This window comes from Aquarana catesbeiana, linkage group LG02 (genome assembly GCF_042186555.1).
Source record: "Aquarana catesbeiana isolate 2022-GZ linkage group LG02, ASM4218655v1, whole genome shotgun sequence".
In the NCBI taxonomy this organism is placed as follows: Eukaryota; Metazoa; Chordata; class Amphibia; order Anura; family Ranidae; genus Aquarana; species Aquarana catesbeiana.
Window position 1 is genome coordinate 400,979,610 of NC_133325.1, and position 19,212 is coordinate 400,998,821.

The 19,212-nt window shown below is 40.9% G+C and overlaps 1 protein-coding gene across 1 annotated transcript in view; it reads right to left on the reverse strand.

Moving 5' to 3' along the window:
* CLTC (clathrin heavy chain) overlaps nucleotides 1–19,212 on the reverse strand; it is a 112,105-nt gene that overhangs the window by 39,977 nt on the left and 52,916 nt on the right. The window contains exons 3-13 of the mRNA XM_073615270.1: nucleotides 14,114–14,382; nucleotides 12,796–12,957; nucleotides 11,323–11,436; nucleotides 10,932–11,105; nucleotides 9,495–9,692; nucleotides 8,789–8,989; nucleotides 7,100–7,252; nucleotides 5,506–5,628; nucleotides 5,244–5,381; nucleotides 4,946–5,110; nucleotides 3,698–3,878 (exon numbers count right to left, since the gene is read on the reverse strand). Of these exons, the coding sequence (XP_073471371.1) occupies nucleotides 3,698–3,878; nucleotides 4,946–5,110; nucleotides 5,244–5,381; nucleotides 5,506–5,628; nucleotides 7,100–7,252; nucleotides 8,789–8,989; nucleotides 9,495–9,692; nucleotides 10,932–11,105; nucleotides 11,323–11,436; nucleotides 12,796–12,957; nucleotides 14,114–14,382 (1,878 nt within the window). The remainder of the gene's footprint in view (nucleotides 1–3,697; nucleotides 3,879–4,945; nucleotides 5,111–5,243; nucleotides 5,382–5,505; nucleotides 5,629–7,099; nucleotides 7,253–8,788; nucleotides 8,990–9,494; nucleotides 9,693–10,931; nucleotides 11,106–11,322; nucleotides 11,437–12,795; nucleotides 12,958–14,113; nucleotides 14,383–19,212) is intronic.

The following is a 19,212-nucleotide window of genomic DNA, read 5'->3' on the forward strand; positions in this document are numbered from 1 at the left end:
CGCGAGCTCGCGGGGACAGGGGCACTTTAAAATTTTTTTTTTTTTTTTAATTTTATTTATTTTTGTACTTTATAAATTGTGTTTACATTTTTTTTTTTTTTTTTTTTTTTTTTACTTTTATTGCTGTCACAAGCAATCTAAACATCCCTTGTGACAGTAATATGTGGTGACAGGTACTCTTTATGGAGGGATCGGGGGTCTAAAAGACCCCCGATCCCTCCTTTACACTTCAAAGTATTCAGATCGCCGAAAACGGCGATTCTGAATACTGTGTACTTTTAATTCGGCGCCATCGGCAGCCGAGTAAACGGGAAGTGACGTCATGACGTCGCTTCCGCGTTTACAACAAGAAGGCTGGAACGAAGCCGCTCGCAGCTTCGTTCCAGCCCGCCCCCAGCCGCCGAAGGCAGCCGAACGGACACCGGGCCTCCCGATCGCACGGGAGGCCCGGTAACAGCGGCGGGAGGCGGTGGATGTCCCCTCCCGCTCCTCCGGTATAACAGCCGAGCGGCTTTTAGCCGCATCGGTTGTTATACACGGGTAGCCGATCGCCCGCTGTAAGCAACGGTACCGGGATGATGCCTGCAGCTGTGGGCATCATCCCGGTATAACCCCGGAAAGCCGAGTACGCATATCTGCGTACGGTCGGCGGGAAGGGGTTAAAGTACTTTTTACAGCAAGAACTCAGCTATGTGGTCTTTTGTTAAACTCTCCAGTATCTTCCCAACTATAGAAGTTAAACTAACAGGTCTATAGTTACTTGGTAAAGACTTTGTTCCCTTTTAAAATATAAGCACCACATTGGCCCTACGCCAATCAAGTGGTACTATTCCAGTCATTAATGAGTCCCTAAAAATTAGATACAATGGCTTTGAAATGACAGAGCTCAATTCTTTTAGGATCCGTGGGTGGATGCCATCTGGTCCAGGTGCTTTATCCACCTTTATTCTGTCTAAAGATTTCTGGACCATATCACTTTTGAGCCATTGTGGATCATTTGGGGCTGTTTAAATACCATGCCCGATATGAACTTGAGCTCCCCCATGCTCCTTTGTATACACAGAACTGATGGAAGCCCATTTCATAAATTTGCCCTCTTTGTCCCCAGTCACCCACTCTAGATTATTTTGTAAAGGGCCTACATGCTCAGACCTGACTCTTTTTACTATTAATAGATTTGAAAAGATTTTTGGGGTTTGTCCTATCTTTTGCAATCTGTCGTTCCTTTTACATTTTTGCATCCTTGATTTCCTTTTTACATATTCTGTTATATTCTTTGGAAAATTTAAATAATAGTGTTCCTTCATTTTTTTATTTTTAAAAGCTCTTTTCTTATTATTTATAGCTTTTTTAACTTTGGCCGTGAGCCACATAAGTTTAAAAGGCTAAAAACAAAACCTATTGCCCATGGGAATATACTTTGCAGGGAGTTCACAAACCGTCTTTTTTGAAGAATTCTTATTTCTGTTCTGTGTTCATCAATGCCAATATTCCCTCCCAGTCAAAGTCTTGGAGAGCAGCCCTCATCCTTGGAAAATGTGCTCTCTTAAAGCAGGATTCCGTCCAAAAAAAAAAAAAGTTTAAAGTCAGCAGCTACTAACACTGTAGCTGTTGACTTTAAATAAGTACTTACCTGTCCTGGGTGCCCACGATGTCGGCCGCCCGAGGCCGACCCGTCCCTCGGCTCCCGGCACCGCCATCCTAGGAAAGGGAAACAGGCAGTGGAGCCTTGCGGCTTCACTGCCAGTTTCCTACTGCGCATGCGCGAGCGGCGCTCTGTTCTGTGAATGGCCCCGTGGTGTTCTGGGAACACACACAGTTCCCAGAAGACAACGGGGCCGCTCACCAAGGAGAAGAACTCACCGCTGAATAGGAAGAGGCAGATTAGGAAGACTGCCTAGCAACAAGGGTTTAGGCAAGTTTAATTTTTTTTTTTTTCACATTTTTTTTTTTTTTTTTTTTAGGATTTTTGGTGATTTTTTTTTTTTCAGGGTGGCCCTCCACTTTAAAGTGTTTCTATCTTTCCCGTATGTGTTTTTTGCTTACAGCCAGCATCAAATGAAATCATGTTATGGTCACTACTACCCAGATGTTCCTTTATATGAACATTAGTAATAAGCTCTGCATGGTTTGATATTACCAGGTCCAACAGAGCATTATTCCTATTTGGGGCCTCAATAAACTGGACCATAAAATTGTCCTGTATTAGTTTTATAAATTTTTGCCCATTAACTGTTCCAGCAGTGCCATTACTCCAGTCAATTTCCAAGCAAGGAATATGGCAAGTAAAACAGCCTGTTCCTCTACTCCCTAGAGTTACTAAGCATTGAATAATTTCATCCTGGAGCTAGGCATGACAGTTTACTATTAATTTTGAACAGTGACTGACGTCTGAGTCAATTTCTAAAAAGTACTGGCATGCAATAAACCTTCAATTATTTAAACCCACTGCAAATACATTTGTGCCTATAAATTTCTGGCACAGAAGTCTTACAGTAGCCAAAGGGATAAGTGTCTTTTGGTATAGCCCCCTACAGTTGGATATGGTAAACACACGTCTCAGAGCACTCTGCATCCTCTGTAGATACACTGACTGTCCCATCTCATGAAAATATATAGAGCAGGGGGTCTATAAACTGTGACCCAGGGGCTAAATGCGGCGCCTTTGCTTGCATTTATCCGGCCCTTGGGGAACATTTCCTTCCACTGATACAAGACACTATTCCTCCCACTGACGCCTAAAATGGGGCACTATTAATCCCACTGACACCAACGATGGGGCACTATTAATCCCACTGACATCAACGATGGGGCACCAATTCTCCCACTGATACCAATAATGGGGCATTATTTCCTCCCACTCACACCAATGATGAGGCACTATTCCTCCCCCCAATACCAAAGATGCACTGTTTACTCCCACTGACGCCAGGATCATTTCTACTCCCAATGGCCACAGTCTGGCCCCTGTAAAGTCGGGAATAAACTGGCCCTTTGTTTAGAAAGTTTGGAGACCCGATATAGAGGAAACTGATTTTTATCAGATGACCACCATTGTTTTTCCAAGATATGATCACAAAAGGGTTGTCCACTTAGACATGAACATGAAACAATCTATGTACAGAACAATCATGCATAAATTTAATCTTCCAAACTCTAAAGGAACAATACAGATGAGCAATTCTTAGCAACCCCACAACTTCTGTCAACTAAAAACTATACTATGCACATCAATGATCTATGAAATGCTTTACTTAAGCCTAGCTAAAAAGAAAATTTTTTAGACATCCACAATGTACCCATTTACCGACCTGGGTACAACCAGCATGCCGGATTTTTACATGCGATTATTGCCAGTGGCTATAGCCGCTGTCAATAATTATGGTGTTCTGGCCAGGACGGCCCCCTGCACCCCCCAGAACACCACAATAGCTCAGAAGGGGTAATCGAGCAATTTTCTTTCCTGGAACCTATGGTTGCAGAAAATAATATTGCATCATCTATGGCCAGCTTAAAACAAATGGCCTTTTTTAAATTTTCTATTAGACAGTAGACAAAAATAATTGCTGATAAGATCTTATTTGTAATCGCATCAGCTATTTGACTCTAAAGAAACAAAATTTAAAAGGATGTCTGCTAAGCTTACATCAGTCCTACATTAATATTTCATGAAATGTAATAGATTCATTTTACATACCTTCAAAACTCTTGAAGGATTCAAAGAGTTCGATGAGTGACTGAGTAGAGAGCTGCTCATGGTACTTGGAAGCTACTTGTACACAGATCTGCAGGTTTTGACGGATATTTGCAGACAGCATTGCGCGTAAGCACTCCAGAGAGTCTTCAACTGACAGAGAGCCAAAATAGTTCACCAGCCACTGAAAATATAAGAAACAAGTGGAATTAATAATTGCAATGGGCTGCTTGTTTGTTGGAACTTCAGTACAGATGAATGGCATTTTCTTTCGACAACAAAATTTAACATAATAGGGCAAGGTCACAAATCTTTGTGATTTCCTATTCAGCTAAACTAGTGTAAGTGAATGTAGCACAATTACCATTACTACGTATACTATGCACTGCCTGCCACAACATTCTCAGCAGGGTAGTCATTAAACATAAAAAATTATCATGGGGTAAAATGATGAATGAGTATATCAAAAAATAATCTGCCTTAAAGATGTATAGGTGCAATCTACATGTCATCATCTTCCTAGTTTTACTACCTAGCGAGTCTCAGACTAGTAATAAGCATGCAGCCTGTGAAATCAAAGTCTCATCTTGCATAGTTTATTCCAGACCAGAACCTCACAAGGTAGAGAAACCAGAATCAGAATTTGAGCAATGAAGTCAATGATGTTAAACCGAAAATAGCAGCTGCCACATTACTATCTTACAGGTTGTGAAGATTTCAATGGGCAAGTCTTCTCTACAGTTAGAGGCTAGATTAAGCTACACTTTTTTCTTTATCCTTTAAAATAGTTTATAAATAAACATTCAGGAATGGTTCAAATGTTGAACATTTTTTTCTCCTGGCAGGGAAAAAGCTGCTTAAAAAATGCAATAAAAGCTGTGTATTGTACGTGTTTAAGCACTTTAATGCATTATATTGGCCAGAATATCATTTTTTTTTCCAGCCATTAGAAAGCTATTAATGCAAGAATGTGCCGTGTGTTTATGCATGTTTCCTACTCAAAAGCTCCTCTCCTGAACACGTTGGTGGTGTGTTTTTTCCCCAGCCTGCAAGCGCTCCTCTTCTAATATGCCTGTGTGCGCATGTCTAGGCTAACAGATTTTGCAGGCTGGAAAAAAAAAAAAGGCAAACGCCTGTAAATGCTGCAGTTTAAGCTCCTTGGGGCCTTATAGTCCAAAAAGGTAGTTACAGTCGGATTTATACACTTTGTCTGCTTATTTTAAAAGGTGCACTGCTGCTTGAAAGTCTTACCTCTGGATTAAGAAGATGAGTGTGGACAACAGCCCGCTTGATATCATACAGATCAGTAAAGTGCTCTAGAGCTCTCTGAAGCAGACCAGCCTTTTCACAGAGTTGGGCGATGTGAGCACGGTCATAGTGTGTAAACATTTGGTTGCCCAAGATAGCATCTGCAACCTAGAGTATAACAGAAACACGATCATGAACACCAACATGACCTAAAAACTGACAAGTAAAATTATCAGTTACTACAAATTATTAAATACTCTACATAAAATAAGCTATTGTGCAAACCTCTAGATAGATATACCTGAGGTGCATGCATTAAATTCATTTCAAGTAGACGTGTTTGCAAGGGGCCTTCACTGGGACGATTGTTTTTCAGGGCGTCTAGCAAAAATGCAGTGCACTGCTGAATAAGGTTATACTCCATAAATACATCCACAATCTGAAAGAGAAAAAAAAAAAAATCAGTATTAAATAACCATGCTAATGCATATTACTAACCTATGATTAGGTCACCTTAAACCCAAGTAAACTACAGCCTCAAAAGTTTTTGCGCAGGATTTTACCTGTGTAATATCAGCAAGAGGCTCTTCATCTTGCACCAGCATTTGTGCAAACTGCTGGCCTTGGTCTGGATTGATTCTCATGACATTTCTCAACAGGAAAATCCAGTCAGGAGTGTAGCCAACCTGCACAGAATAAGTACATATAGAAATGATGTAGACAGGGAAACCTATTTATACATTAAAACTATGCTGAGAATTTAAGTAGGCAGCATATCAGGACCTATCATTCAAAAAGGGATTGCAGTAAGGAAAGAAAAAAACTCCCGGAAAAAAAAAGCAGCTAGAACACATTTGGGTCATTTTATCAATTTCTACACCATTTAAAAGAAAACAGCTTCATAGGCATTCTTGTACTAAAACCTGCGTACGGACAAGACAGCTTGCAGAATCAGCAGTATACAGATACAAAGAATTAATTCTGCATAAAGAAAGGTGCTGTGGAAGTTAGAGTTATGTATAGTATATAAACCAAAGAACGTGCAGCGCTGCGAAGGAGCATTTGGAGAGTCAGGGACATCCCGGTTTTGATGTTTATAAGAACGCATTTGACCATTCCATTATTGGTGGTCATACCGTCTGGTAAGGTTCATCTACACACTGGTGTTTTGGTGAAGCGTTTCCTCTCCCTTTTCCAGTTGATGGAAGGATCATTTGGAAGGCTCAATTACTCTCAGCCCGGGAGTAGTATTGATATATGCACTGTTTTGGTGGAACATTTATACACTTTTTTGTGACTTTTTGCTTGATGGACTTTCCTTACTGTGCTATATAGGTCACCAACGAATGATTTAATATTTGTTACTAATGATTCCATGGTGGTATTGATACATATATTTTTGGTGTTTGGACACTAATTTTGATACCATTCTGGGTTTCATTGCTATATATGTTTTTTTTTTTATATATATAGCATTTTTACATATATTTGGTTATCTACAGTGCTGCACGTTCTTTGTTTTGTTTTAGGGTTGGTATTATAACTCTTGGTTCTAGCTGCTTTGTTTTTTTCCCCTATACCCAAGCACAGAGTTTCCCTCTATTTTATATGTATAGTATATACTCTAGTCAGGGTTGTAGCATTTCACTATTGATATACGGAACCATGCAAAAGTTTTAGGCAGGTGTGACGAAATGCTGTCAACCAAGAATGCTTTCAAAAATATATATTTCAATAGTATAATAGTCTGTCTGGGATTACATGGAGACATTAGGATTTGAGGCAGCCTACAACCACAGGTGGTCTGTAGTTAATTCTTCAAGATGTTTGGAACAACCTACATGCTATGTTCCTTCAAACACTGCGTGCAAGCGTACCGAGAACTGATGCTGTTTTGAAGGCAAAGGGCGGTCACACCAAATATTGATTCGATTTTCTCATCTTCTCTTTAACTTTCCATTTTTGTTAATTGATAAACAAACTATTAATACTTCTATTTGTGAAAGCAATTTTAAAATTACAGCATTTTTTTTTTTTTTTTTACACACACACACCTGCCTAAAACGTTTGCACTGTAGTGTATGTGAAAAGCACAATTTAGCCCTGGCTTCTGCAAATAAAGAAGAAAAAAAAAACCCACAAAAGTGTAAAACTCACCTTTTTAGCATACAACACAATCTTCTGAACCTGCCCAGTTTCTGCAAAGCACTGAATGACTTTGTTGGGAACATTGGCCCTCAGGTAAACACTCAAAGCCAGTGTAGGATCCACAGATTTCACTAGATCCCCCAGTTCTTCTGAACACTCCAGCTAATTGTAAAAACAAATAATTTGTAGTTATAAACCAAGCATTGTTAGAATGCAAAATAAATATAACTTTAAACAAATTCAAACATGGCTGCGATATTTAAATTTTAAAGCACAGCATCATCTGAAAAATTATTTGCATACAGATTTCATAAACGCTGCACAATCAGCAACATTAAAACAAGCTTGGAAGGTAAAATTACACAAGACTGAAGAACATAAAAAGCTGCATCTATGTGTAGTATGTAATGTCAGTGAGGGGTAAATGGCACTCAAGAAAGTCAGCTCTTCTGAACACCTTGTGTATCACCACTTCTGATGCCACTGAGTTGCGAACTGTAGTGACATCTATTAAGGAAAGGAAATGAATGCTAGAAGGGGACTACATTTCTGTAATTTCTTTTTTTGGCACTACATTGAGTACATAACTTGAAACCAGAACTTTAAAACGCCTTCTGTTCCTATTTCACATTACAGCAATGGACTGCTAATAGTTTTATAAACTTACAACTTCTAAAATAAGGCGTGCAAACTGCACCCTCCCCGAATAACCATGTTAATTTAAAGGAGAAGTATAACCAAATCTTTTCTTTTCTTGGGGATCACAGGAGTGCAGTTCATTCTGCACTTCTGTAACCCTTTTTCATTCGACAGCAGGTGTCACAGAGCCGGTCCAGACTATGAAAAGATCTCGACCATACTATAGTGGTCCACCCAAATGCCTGGACCACCAGCTGGCGCAGCCTCTCAACGAGCAGTTAGAAGCCTGAACCAGCCGCTCCCACCCTCTCCACAGTCCCCAGCTTGCGGCACCCTGAAGACCGAAAGCTGAGCGATCAGCTGTGTTTGATCACTCAGTTCTCGGTCTTAAAGCCAGCTGGAGACAGATGCAGTGTCAGATCGATGCTGCATCCAGCCAAGTATAAATCTTCGATTTTAAAAAAATAAACTTCTCTTTTAATAAACTGGCTTAATAAAACTATTTTAAATGACAAATCTGACACTGATTAAACTGCATTAAATTCAATTCTGGGTTTATTTTGTGTTTGCCGAAGTGTGCAGTGAATGCAGCTAAATATTTGAAGAGATGTTTCAGATAAATAAAGCATTTTAAAGGCTAAGCCCACTTTGGATAAATTTAGGGTGTAACACGGTGCCATTAGGTGGTAACCCCCCACCCATTACAGGGTTCAGGGGCTGTTCTTCCCAAAGGCTATTGTCATTTTGACAGCCACATCATTCTTTCAGAGAATGTATAAATTGCAAAAATCTGGGACTTGTACTACCGCACTAGTAGTTCACCAACACATACTGTAGCTTTGTAACTTCAGTAGGGGCATAAAGCTGAAGAAAGTCTTCAGGAGCCGGTGCACTAAAACCACCATCTGAGCTGCAATTCCTTGCAGGCTCAAATGCATATGCAAAATCATATAATCAAATACAAAAAGGAGGACTTTGCATTCTACTCATGAAAAATACATTTGAGCTTAGGGGTACATTAATATTTTTGTACTTGGAAACCACTACTTTCACAAATACCTTGTCTTCCTTCAGCCACTTCTCCAGAAGCTGCTTGCGACCTTGCTGAAGTACAGGTCTACATAACTCCAGAGACTCGTATTTATTGAGTTGGCCCTGATCCAAGAGAATGCCAAAGTACTGCAGGAGTGGTGAGGTCTGACCTGGCTGAGCAGGAACACTCTGAAATCGGCGTATTGTGTCCGGTGTACGTAGTATACCCTAAAATTAAGAAGGAAAAAAAAAAAAAAAAAAAAAAGGGGTCACATTTTACTTATCAATTTATTGGATAACCTGCTCTAACTGGAACTAGTTTACCAATCTTACTTTTGTAAATAATAATTTTTGAAAATATTAATGGAAGATGGTGATTGTTACTATGCATAACAGGTCAGCCTTCCTTTGGCACTAGTGTAAAAGTTCAATTCCGGCGACAATTTTTTTCCTTTGCTTAGAATGGGACAGAATAAAGACGTTTGCGGGGGTTTCTTTAGCACTCTATGCTCCTTTTGGGGAGATTTCACCAGAACATAAGGGGGGAAAGTTGCAAGGTGGGATGTGTATTGCATGCGACAAGACAAATGTGAATAAATCTCCCCGGAAACCGTAGAAATTTTACAATGGTTTCAATCATTTTACACTATCCACAGTAAAGCTGTGTTTTAGTCTGCTTTTGCAACCAACACATTAGGGCAAACAAGAGAATAATACTTTATTTTATTTTTACCTTTGGTGCATTTGCAGCCACCTTTGCTGCTTCTGAATAATTTCCTTGTGCAAATAGAGTATTAAATTTGCGAGCAAATAGTTCCTCAGCTCCAGCCAGATTGTTGCGGACAGCCATACGCAGAGCTAGATCAGGGTTCTGCAGAACATTGGTGATGTAGGGTATTATATTTTCTTCTTCTACGCAAACAGAAAGCACCTGAAAGAGTGAATACATAACTATGAAGGTATATTAAAGACAAACAAAAACAAAAAACCCCAAACACATTGATAGAAATAACAAACTTCAACTACAAGGAACATTCACAAAGGAGCCACCACTACAAAGCAAGCATCATCCTTAACCACTTAAGGGCCGAGACTCTTTTTTACACTTGTTGTTTACGAGTTAAAATCAGTTTTTTGTTTTTTTTGAGAACCCCAAAACATTAGAAAAAAAAAAATATAGAACACCGTAGAGAATAAAATGGCATTGCAATAATTTGTCACACCGTATTTGCTCAAAATTTTGCCCGCTTGTGGAATGGCGACAAACTTTTACCCTTAAAAATCCCCATAGGCGGCGTTTAAAAAAATTCTACAGGTTGCATGTTTTGAGTTACAGAGGCGGTCTAGGGCTAGAATTATTGCTCTCGCTCTACTGATCACAGCGATACCTCACATGGGTGGTTTGAACACCGTTTTCATATGCAGGCACTACTCACGTATGCGTTTGCTTCTGCGCATAAGCTCGTCGGGATGGGGCACTTTAATTTTTTATTTTGACACTGTCTTTTTTAAAAAAAAATAAAAATTTGGATCACTAAAAAGCATGACAGGACCTCTTAAATATGAGATCTGGGGTAAAAAAGACAAAAATGCATTAATAAAAAAGTCACTTGGAAAAAAAAAAAAATTCTTTAAGAGTTTGACGTCGCTTCCGCCCTCCCATGCTATGAAGCCGAGCGGGGGCCATCTTCCCCTCAGTCGGCAGCCAGGCATTCATCCACAGGAGAGGACGCGATAGTTTCTGCCTCTACCGGCGGGTCCGGTAAGCGATGGAGATGACAAGAGCACGGCGGGAGGGGGGTGGGCACCTCTCCTGTCGCTGATAAAAGTGATCTCGCAGCGAATCTGCCGTGGAGACCACTTTTAATCCTAAAGAGAAACGTACGGCGTTCCCGAAAACAGTAGCTAGCTGCTGTCATAACCATGGTATTTAGCGTCAAAGTACAGACGTACGGGTACGTCGTTTAGCATGAAGTGGTTAATAAAAACAAACCCTTTCACATTAAAGCATGAATATATGACTGGGGCAGGTCTTGCCACAGGGGCATTTAGGGGTGAATGACAACAAAATATAAACAATGGTCCAAGGGTATCACAATAGGTTGAAATAATTACTGTGTCTGATATAGAAATGACACTTTATAATTGACTAAGATTAAAACTATGTTACCTGGCCCTTTCGGTTCACACCGATAATTCCTGCTGTGGCTTCATGGGGTGCAGTGACAAAGATGGTCTCGCCACTGATTCTGTTCATATAGATGCAGGTACCAGTTTCGAGGTCATAAAGGTGAATGTACCCATACTTTGTAATCAAGAAGACAACATCATGTTTCCCACTGATCTGTAACATTGAGTATGTGCACAGAGTTAGGACTATTGACAATTAAAGGTCAACTTTATCATATTATTAAGAGGTATACAAAAAGACACACACACTTTATCTATGATCATTTAGGCGGTTTAGGATAAACAAAGCACTACAGTTTCTGACAAACATTTTAGCAACATAGCATTCTAGTGAAAAATCCATTTGATGGCTAATGGAGGAATTAACATACCTGCATTGCAACAGGAAAGTCATTCTGGGCTTCTGGCGGAAAGAAAACGTCTACAGCTTTTTTTGGGAAAGGCTGGTTTCCAGTAGGTGGTGTTCCAACTTCAATAATATGCAACTGCAAATTAAGACATGTAAAGTGTAATTCCCTTTGTTGAAGGAAAAATAAGCAACCTATACCAGGTCAGTTACATACATTTCACATGTAGGGGGAGAGGAGGGAGGTAGAGTGCAGGAGTCGTGAAGTGAACAATTTGGGTATTATTTTGGGATGAGGTTAGTGATGTGGCTAGAGCAAGAGTTGTGGATGGCTTTGTATGATGATGTTAGTATTTTGAATTTTAACCACTTGCTGCCCCTCTCCAGCAGATATACTGTGGAGGGGTGGGGCACTGGCAGTCTCTGTTACATTATATATATATATATATATATATATATATATATATATATATATATATATATATATATATTTATTATCACACACACACACCATTGAGCCTGTTCCGGGGTAGGAGGGCGCATCATGTGATCGCCATTTCCCACTGTAGGCAACAGGCCATACAAACCATTTATTTCAACTATTATGACTTCTGTTGAAGGAAAAAAAAATGTTTCAACTGACTGAAATCCCAAGCATTATAAACAAATGCTTTAGCAACTGAAGCTAACCAGCCAGTAAGTAAAGATGTAAATCGGCAGATGTTATAAGCTGCTGTATTGCCAGTGATCTGAGTTCCTGGGGAAGCAGTAAGCACGGTTGTGATGGCAAAAACAGCAGCTGAAGGAAGATGATAAAAGATCAGCAGATATACAGGAGGCAAGAAGGCCCCTAGAAGTGGAAACCCCTTACTCTAAAGCAGGGGTCTCCAAACTTCCTAAAGAAAGGGCCAGTTTATGATGCTTCAGACTTTAGGGGGGCCCGACTGTGACCACTGGAAGTTGAAATTGTCCTGGCGTTAGTGGGACTAAACCATGCATCTTTGGCATTAGAGGGAGGAATAGTGCACCATTGTTGGTGTCAGTGGGAAGCACAGTGCCTCATTGTTGGCGTCAGTGGAAATAGTGTCCCATGCTGGTGTCAATAGGAGGAATAGTGCCTCATTATTGGTGTCAGTGAAAGAATAGTGCCCCATCGTTGGAGTCAGTGGGATGAATAGTGCTCCATGGGTAGTGTCAATGGGAGGAACAGTGTCTTATTGCTGATGTCAGTGAAAGAATAGTGCCTCATTGTTAGTGTCAGTGGGAGGAATATTCCCCCATTGTTGGTGTCATTGGAAGAAATCCTGCCCTGTTGATGTCAGTAACAGGAATTATGCCCCATTGTTGGGTGTCAGTGGGAGGAAAAAAGTGTCCCAAGCGCCAGATGAAGGCAAGCAAAGGGCCGCATCAGGCCCCCAGGCTGCAGTTTGGAGACCACTGCTCTAAACCACTGATTTTTTTTCTACACTTAATTAAAAAACTACATGGACAATTTTACCTTTCCACCTGCTTGTCCTCTAACTGCAAAGCAAAACAGGGTAGACTCTTCAGCATTTCCTTCCATTTTAAATTGAGCAAAACTGGCTGCATGTCCCTCAATAGGCTGAGACACTTTCCTGTCCACAGAGTACAGCTGCATAGCTCCAACAACTCGATTTTGCTGAAGAAGAAGAAACAAGTGCTTAAGTTAGTTATTTCACCAAAGTCAGAAAAGATAGGAAAAAAATATATACATTTTTTGCCGCCTTTTTCACATTTTGTTCATCTGTGTTTTGTACAAAGATATGCTATAGGTACCATTTGCAGGTAGTTTATGGATGACATTTAGGCCTCATGCACGTTAAAATAACATTATAAAAACGCCAGTAGCTTTGCGGTGAGCTTTCCAATGTTTAACGTTTTTGTAATAGCGTTTATGTGTTTTTCCACGTTAGCGTTTTATTCCAAAAAAATTTTTTTCAATGGATCAAAAGTGTTAAACGCTGGTGAGCCACGTTTTTGAGCGTTTATCGGAGTTGATTAGCGTTTGACGTTCAAGCGTTTTTACAGCTGAAAAACTCCTCTCAGAACCCACTAGTTCTGTGTTTTTTTTTTTAAAAACAAAAAACACCTCAGCCAAAAACTGCATGGACACATAGGATAACATGATGGGGAGTTTATTAACTGTAGAAAAAAACATCTGAAGCCAAAAACAGCTGCTGTAAAAATGTCCAGTGTGCATGAGACCTAATGGTGTAGAAGAAAAAAAAAAAAAAAAAAAAAAAAAAGGAAAAAAGGAAAATGCATAATCCATAACTATGGCTTTTAGCATCATATAATCTACATCCAATGTAAAGAGCATGGATAAATACTGGAAACAGAAGTAGAGATATGATATAAATCTGAGAACAGATTTTAACAGCAAATCTTAAACAATGACTGTGTACCAATGCATGTGATAACTACTAAAGTTCTATGTGGTATGATTATTATATCCATAGATTTCAACAAACTATGCCTCAGTTAACTGTGAATATTTTACAATTGAAGTTGAAGCATCCAGACATACTTCTTACTGGAAACAATAGCAAACTGAATTTGTATTAACTTGCTGACAAGAATGGATGTGTCAAACACCCACATCCCTCCCTGTGTCGGAGGATGAGTCATTCTGACAGCCATGCCGTGAAGGGAGGCAGCATTTATGTAAGGAATGGAGCATGTGGCCCCTACATTACAAGACATTCTGTATATGTGTTTTGCCTGATCATTTTAGAATATTCATCACAAAATATTTACACCCAAAAAAATTGCTACACCACAGAGTCATCTCTCACCTGAGCAGAAATTCCTGTTAGAAGCAGCCACTTCTGCTTGGCATCTGTTCGGTAATTAATAATCTGGCATCCTGCCAGGCTGGAATGCCGGTCAAACACCTTCACTGGCTGCGACTCTCCCTCCATGCTCCAATGATACACAGCATTGTCGGTTACTAAAGCAACAGTGTTCAAAGAGATCCACTTCCAAAAGGTGACATCATCAGTCATGGTATGAGCCTTCATTTTGCTTTTCATTTCAATGTTAAAGATCTGAAGGGTTTTCCCGGCTGCAAACAAAACAGGGGTCAATGATTTTCTTTTCTTCCCCAGCTCTTACAACAAATGCCATATTACAGTGTGCATACATCACAGCATTTTCTAAAATGCTAAAAGATCTACAAAAATAAAATGTGATCATTAGAACATTTATATGCACAAAAACACCTAAGAGGGTTGTTCTGAATCTAAATATAGATGGGAAAGGTTCAAAAATATTTGCTTTTTTTGTGTGCAAAGGCTTTTGATTTTAGATGAAAAACAGTGAAAGATGAAGGATGCATACTTCCAAAAAATGCTAGTTGCCTGGCTGTCTATAGCATCGATACCTTCAGCGACAGACTCAGAACAAAAACAAAGTCAAAGCTCCGGATTTGTATACCTTCATACAGTATTGAAAACCACGGATTCTGCATGGAAGCCAGGAAACTAGCATGTTTGTAAGAGATCAGTTATGGCAGTCTGTGTGTACCTGCTTTTCTTTTTTTCTTTAAAAGGAAAAAAAAAAAAAAAAAAAAAAAAAAAGGAGAACCACCAGTCCACAATAGATCATGGTAGCATCTTGTCCATTGAAAAGTACTTCAGAGACTAATAAATACACCCATATTTGAAGGGAAATTGTGCCTTATTTTTTGCATAGGAGTTTGTAAAGCACTGCAACCAAAGCCGCTTCCACTCAGCAAGGGATCTGATTCCCCGCTGAATCAGAGCTGAATGGGATGAATGTCAGGTTTTTTTCCCTTTCTTCCCACAGTTCAGTTTGTGTCCACATTTACACAGCGGACAGGGATGGACCCATGCTAGCTCTATAGGCAGCCAGATGTAAACAGACTTGAGTCCATTTACATCAGGCTACCTCCGATGGCTCCATATTACATCCTATATATGGGCAGAATACGTAACATGGTAAGAAAGATGGAGTTGGCCTTTATAATTAGATTTGATTTTCACATGAACCTAAAGGCAAATGTTAAATCGAGCCATGTTGACTAACTTGCTAGGATGGAGAAGAGTGAAAAAAAAAAATGAATAAAATAATAAAAATAAAGTAAAATGCAAAAGGAAAAAAAAAAAAAAAAGAACAAACAAACATGTGCTCACGTGCTCCAAGATTTCAATAGTACTGGTCATATGACCAAACTAGATCTTTGGTCACATGATATCTGCTAAATTTAGTCACAAGACTGACAGGAAGTCGGGGGTCTTGTAACAGTATTTCTTTGGAAAAGTTAGGGCCAGTTCACACCACATTCAGTCCATTGCTTTTTTTTTTTCTGGATAGGTGGTTATATTGTTTCCAAATGGCATAGTTCACACCAGTGCAGTCAGTTCCAGTACATTCCAGAAAAAATAAAAAAATAAAAGTAGAACATGCCACTTTTTTTTTGCACTGAACTGTAGTGGAATTCAGTAAAAACGCATCAAAAATGAACTGGAATGCACAAAACAAAACAAAAAAAAAAACAAACAAAAACAAACAAAAAACACACACACGTTCCCCATCGAAGGTGAAGAAAAAAAAAAAAAAAAAAGAAGGGGGGAATGCAGAAATGCCTCCAGAACACATCCGGATTGTGTTTCTATGGTGTGAACTGGCCCTGAAGCATTTTAATCTTTTAATTTACTCTTATCCATCCCAGTAGATGGACATCACTGCTTTGAAATGTTGCAGTATACTACACTTTAATGGTATATACAATATACAACATCCTGTCCAGCAGGTGCAACAAGAAGCAAGAGGCTATCTTTCTAATGTGAGAGAATGAAAAACGGGGCACAATTAGGGGCCCACTAGCTTGAGACTGTGGCCACCCCACCTCGTGTTTGGCTAAGAAACACTAGTTAATAGGTATTGTGCAGATTAGATAGTTAAGGTTACTGTCTCTTTAAAAAATAGGCAGGAAGATTCCAGGATCCAATGGGAATCTTCTGGAAACCAGGAAAGGTTAATTTAAGGACTGCTGCTGTGGGGCTTATTCCTGTTTCCCCCAGGACCAGAGCAGCAGCACAAGAGCTCAGCGAATCTTACCTGTGGCAATGGAATTCCTGGTAAGGCAGTTCTTGGAAAGGGCTGGCAATGATAGAGGGGAAGAATGGCTATGCCGTTGCCTAGCGTTAGCTGAAGATACTGGGGAAGAGCAACCAAAACACAGGGGACATGGCGTGGCGGCGGAGTTTTCACGGGTGCCATGAAGAAGGAGCTCGCCTTGAATGCCAGACAACGCCGGAGAGACAGCGCCCAGCGTTGGAAAAGGCAGAGGAGCAGGCGCTGTGTATACTGCACTGAAGAGGTCATCTGCGCATGCGCTTTGAAGGAACGGCCACCCGTGCTTTCTCTTCAAGTGGTTAAACTGACCTAATTTAGGGTCGGTTCACAAAAAAAAAAAAAAAAAAAAAAAAAAGGTCCTGTAAGAGTTTGGTCCCAATGGGATGCGATTTCAGCCATACTATCTGTATGGCTGAAATCGCATTGCACAGAGATGGCTTGTGATTTGCACTGCGGTGCGAATCACATCTCGGACAACGCTGCAGTGTGAACCGGTGTTCTGTGGAGAAGTGCCCCCCATTGAATAGTGCTCGATATGTACTGCCCATGCGCCGTACGGAACAGCACAACAGCTGATTTGCCGATCAGCTGGTCTGACGTAGCCAGGGCGCATGCATACATCATAGGAGGTAGCTCTCGATGGGAGATTTCATTTCACAGGCACAATTTAAACCTAAACAGCGGGGGAGACTGTAGTTCTCAGATTGTGCATCGCTGCTGCTGGGGGGCAGCTAGTGGCTGTGTTGAAGAGCTGGGTTTTGTCTGTGTTGCAACCCACCCTTTCACACAGGCAAAACCGACCATTCAACACAGCAAACCTGCCCTGCAACACAGACAAAACCGGACTATCAGCACACCGTAAAGCCGCCCCGCAGCAGCGAGGCACAAAGTCTCCCCCCACTGTATGTATAGGTTTCAATTGTGGCTGTGAAATGGTATCTCCCATTGAGAGGTGCCTCCTACGATGTGCACTTGCGCCCTGGTCACCTCACTCCAGCTGATCGGCAAATCAGCTGAATTGCGGCTCCGTCCTGCGGGCACTATTCGATGGGGGCACTGCGACAGAACACCGGCACTTACAGACCGAAGTTCATTCCTTTGATCTAAAAGAACTAAAGATACTTTGTTTATAGTGATCTCCCAGCACTGACCAATGTTGATAAAACATTTGCGGCCTTTTTTTAGTAGAGAATATTTTTGCACTTACATAAATCATAAATGAATCGTGTAAATGATGCATAGGAGATCGTGAGGGGGGTTGAATGGAGATGGCAATTTAACGGATTAATAGTACAGCTTTAATTACAAGTAGGTTTGCACTGATACCACTTTAAGATAGAGTACAAGTACCGATACTTTTTTCAAGTACAGTAAAACCTCAGATTGCGAGTAACGCGGTTTACGAGCGTTTCACAATAGGAGCTGTGTTTATTTTAAATTGACTCAATTTCCAAGCGTTTTCCCACAAGATGAGCAGGGTTCAAGCTTCTGGGGTGTGCAGTACCGCATGTGGCCAGAGGTGTGGGGGGCGCCAGTGACACTCAGGGATACTCGGAGACACTCGGAAACAAACACTCCGTTCCTGAGCATCTGAGTGGTCTCCGGCGCCCCCCCCCCCCCCCACCTCTGGCCACATGCGGTACTGTACTGTTTCGATTGATTCCTATGGGGAAACTCGCATTGATATATGAGTGCTTTGTATTACAAGCATTCTTATGGAACGGATTATGCTCATAATCCAAGGTACTACTGTACTCGCCGATACCGATTACCGATACTTTTTCTTAATGTCATGTGACAGCGACACGTCAGTTTTAATTTCACTGTTTTTTTTTCTTTTGGGTGGTGGTGGTGGTGGTGGTGGTGGTGGTGGTGGTGGTGGTGGTGGTGGTGGTGGTGGTGGGGGGGGGGGACGAACGGTGTCAGTTTTTTTTTTTTGTTTGCTTTTTTACACAACTTAACTTTGAAATATTACAATTTTTTTTGCTTTAATTGTTTTCAGCCCAGTTGGTCGGTGGAGGGGGGGATGTGTCTTTGGTAAGATAGGACCCGGAGGACAGGCCTGAAAGCATGCAGAGGGACCCAGAGGATAAAAATGATTGGGACATGAAGAGCCAGGGAGGACGCAGGGCGACCCTGAGGAGGACATGAGGAGCACAGAGGGGGCCAGCCAGGGGTGATTGATGCGGCAGAGTTACAAGCACCAATCTCCCCAACAGTCGGGGGAGGAGAAGCGACTGTCAGAAAAGCTATACAGGGGGATCAGTGCTTGTAACTCCCTCCCACTGCCGAACCGATCAACCCCGAGGCTGCCTATGTATCGGGTCAGGCATCGGAGCATTTGCACAAAAACTCGTACAAATGCTTGGTATCGGCACCACCCCAATTACAAGGTAAGGCAAATGACACAAGGATTAGAACTACACTAATACCTTAAAAATATTTGAAAGCATACCTTAAAGTGTTAAACTAAACCCAGGATCCTGCATTCACTATATCTGGTCTTCCACAGTACACAGACCATGGAAATGTTATTATTTTAGTAAACAAACTGCTAAATACCCTTTCTCATCAACAGTTAGAGCAGTCTTGTGACTTCAAACAGTGTCCAGCCAAGCACTGGTTAAAGCTTGTAGGAGACATTTTCTGACTGTCCAATGAGACGGCAAGACCCCTGACACTCTGGACCTTGCCGATTGGCCCTGTGCTGATCACATGCATCCTCAAAAAAAAAAAAAAAAAACCTCTAGCATTACACATCATACTGAACATGTGCAGCCTGACTACATAGACT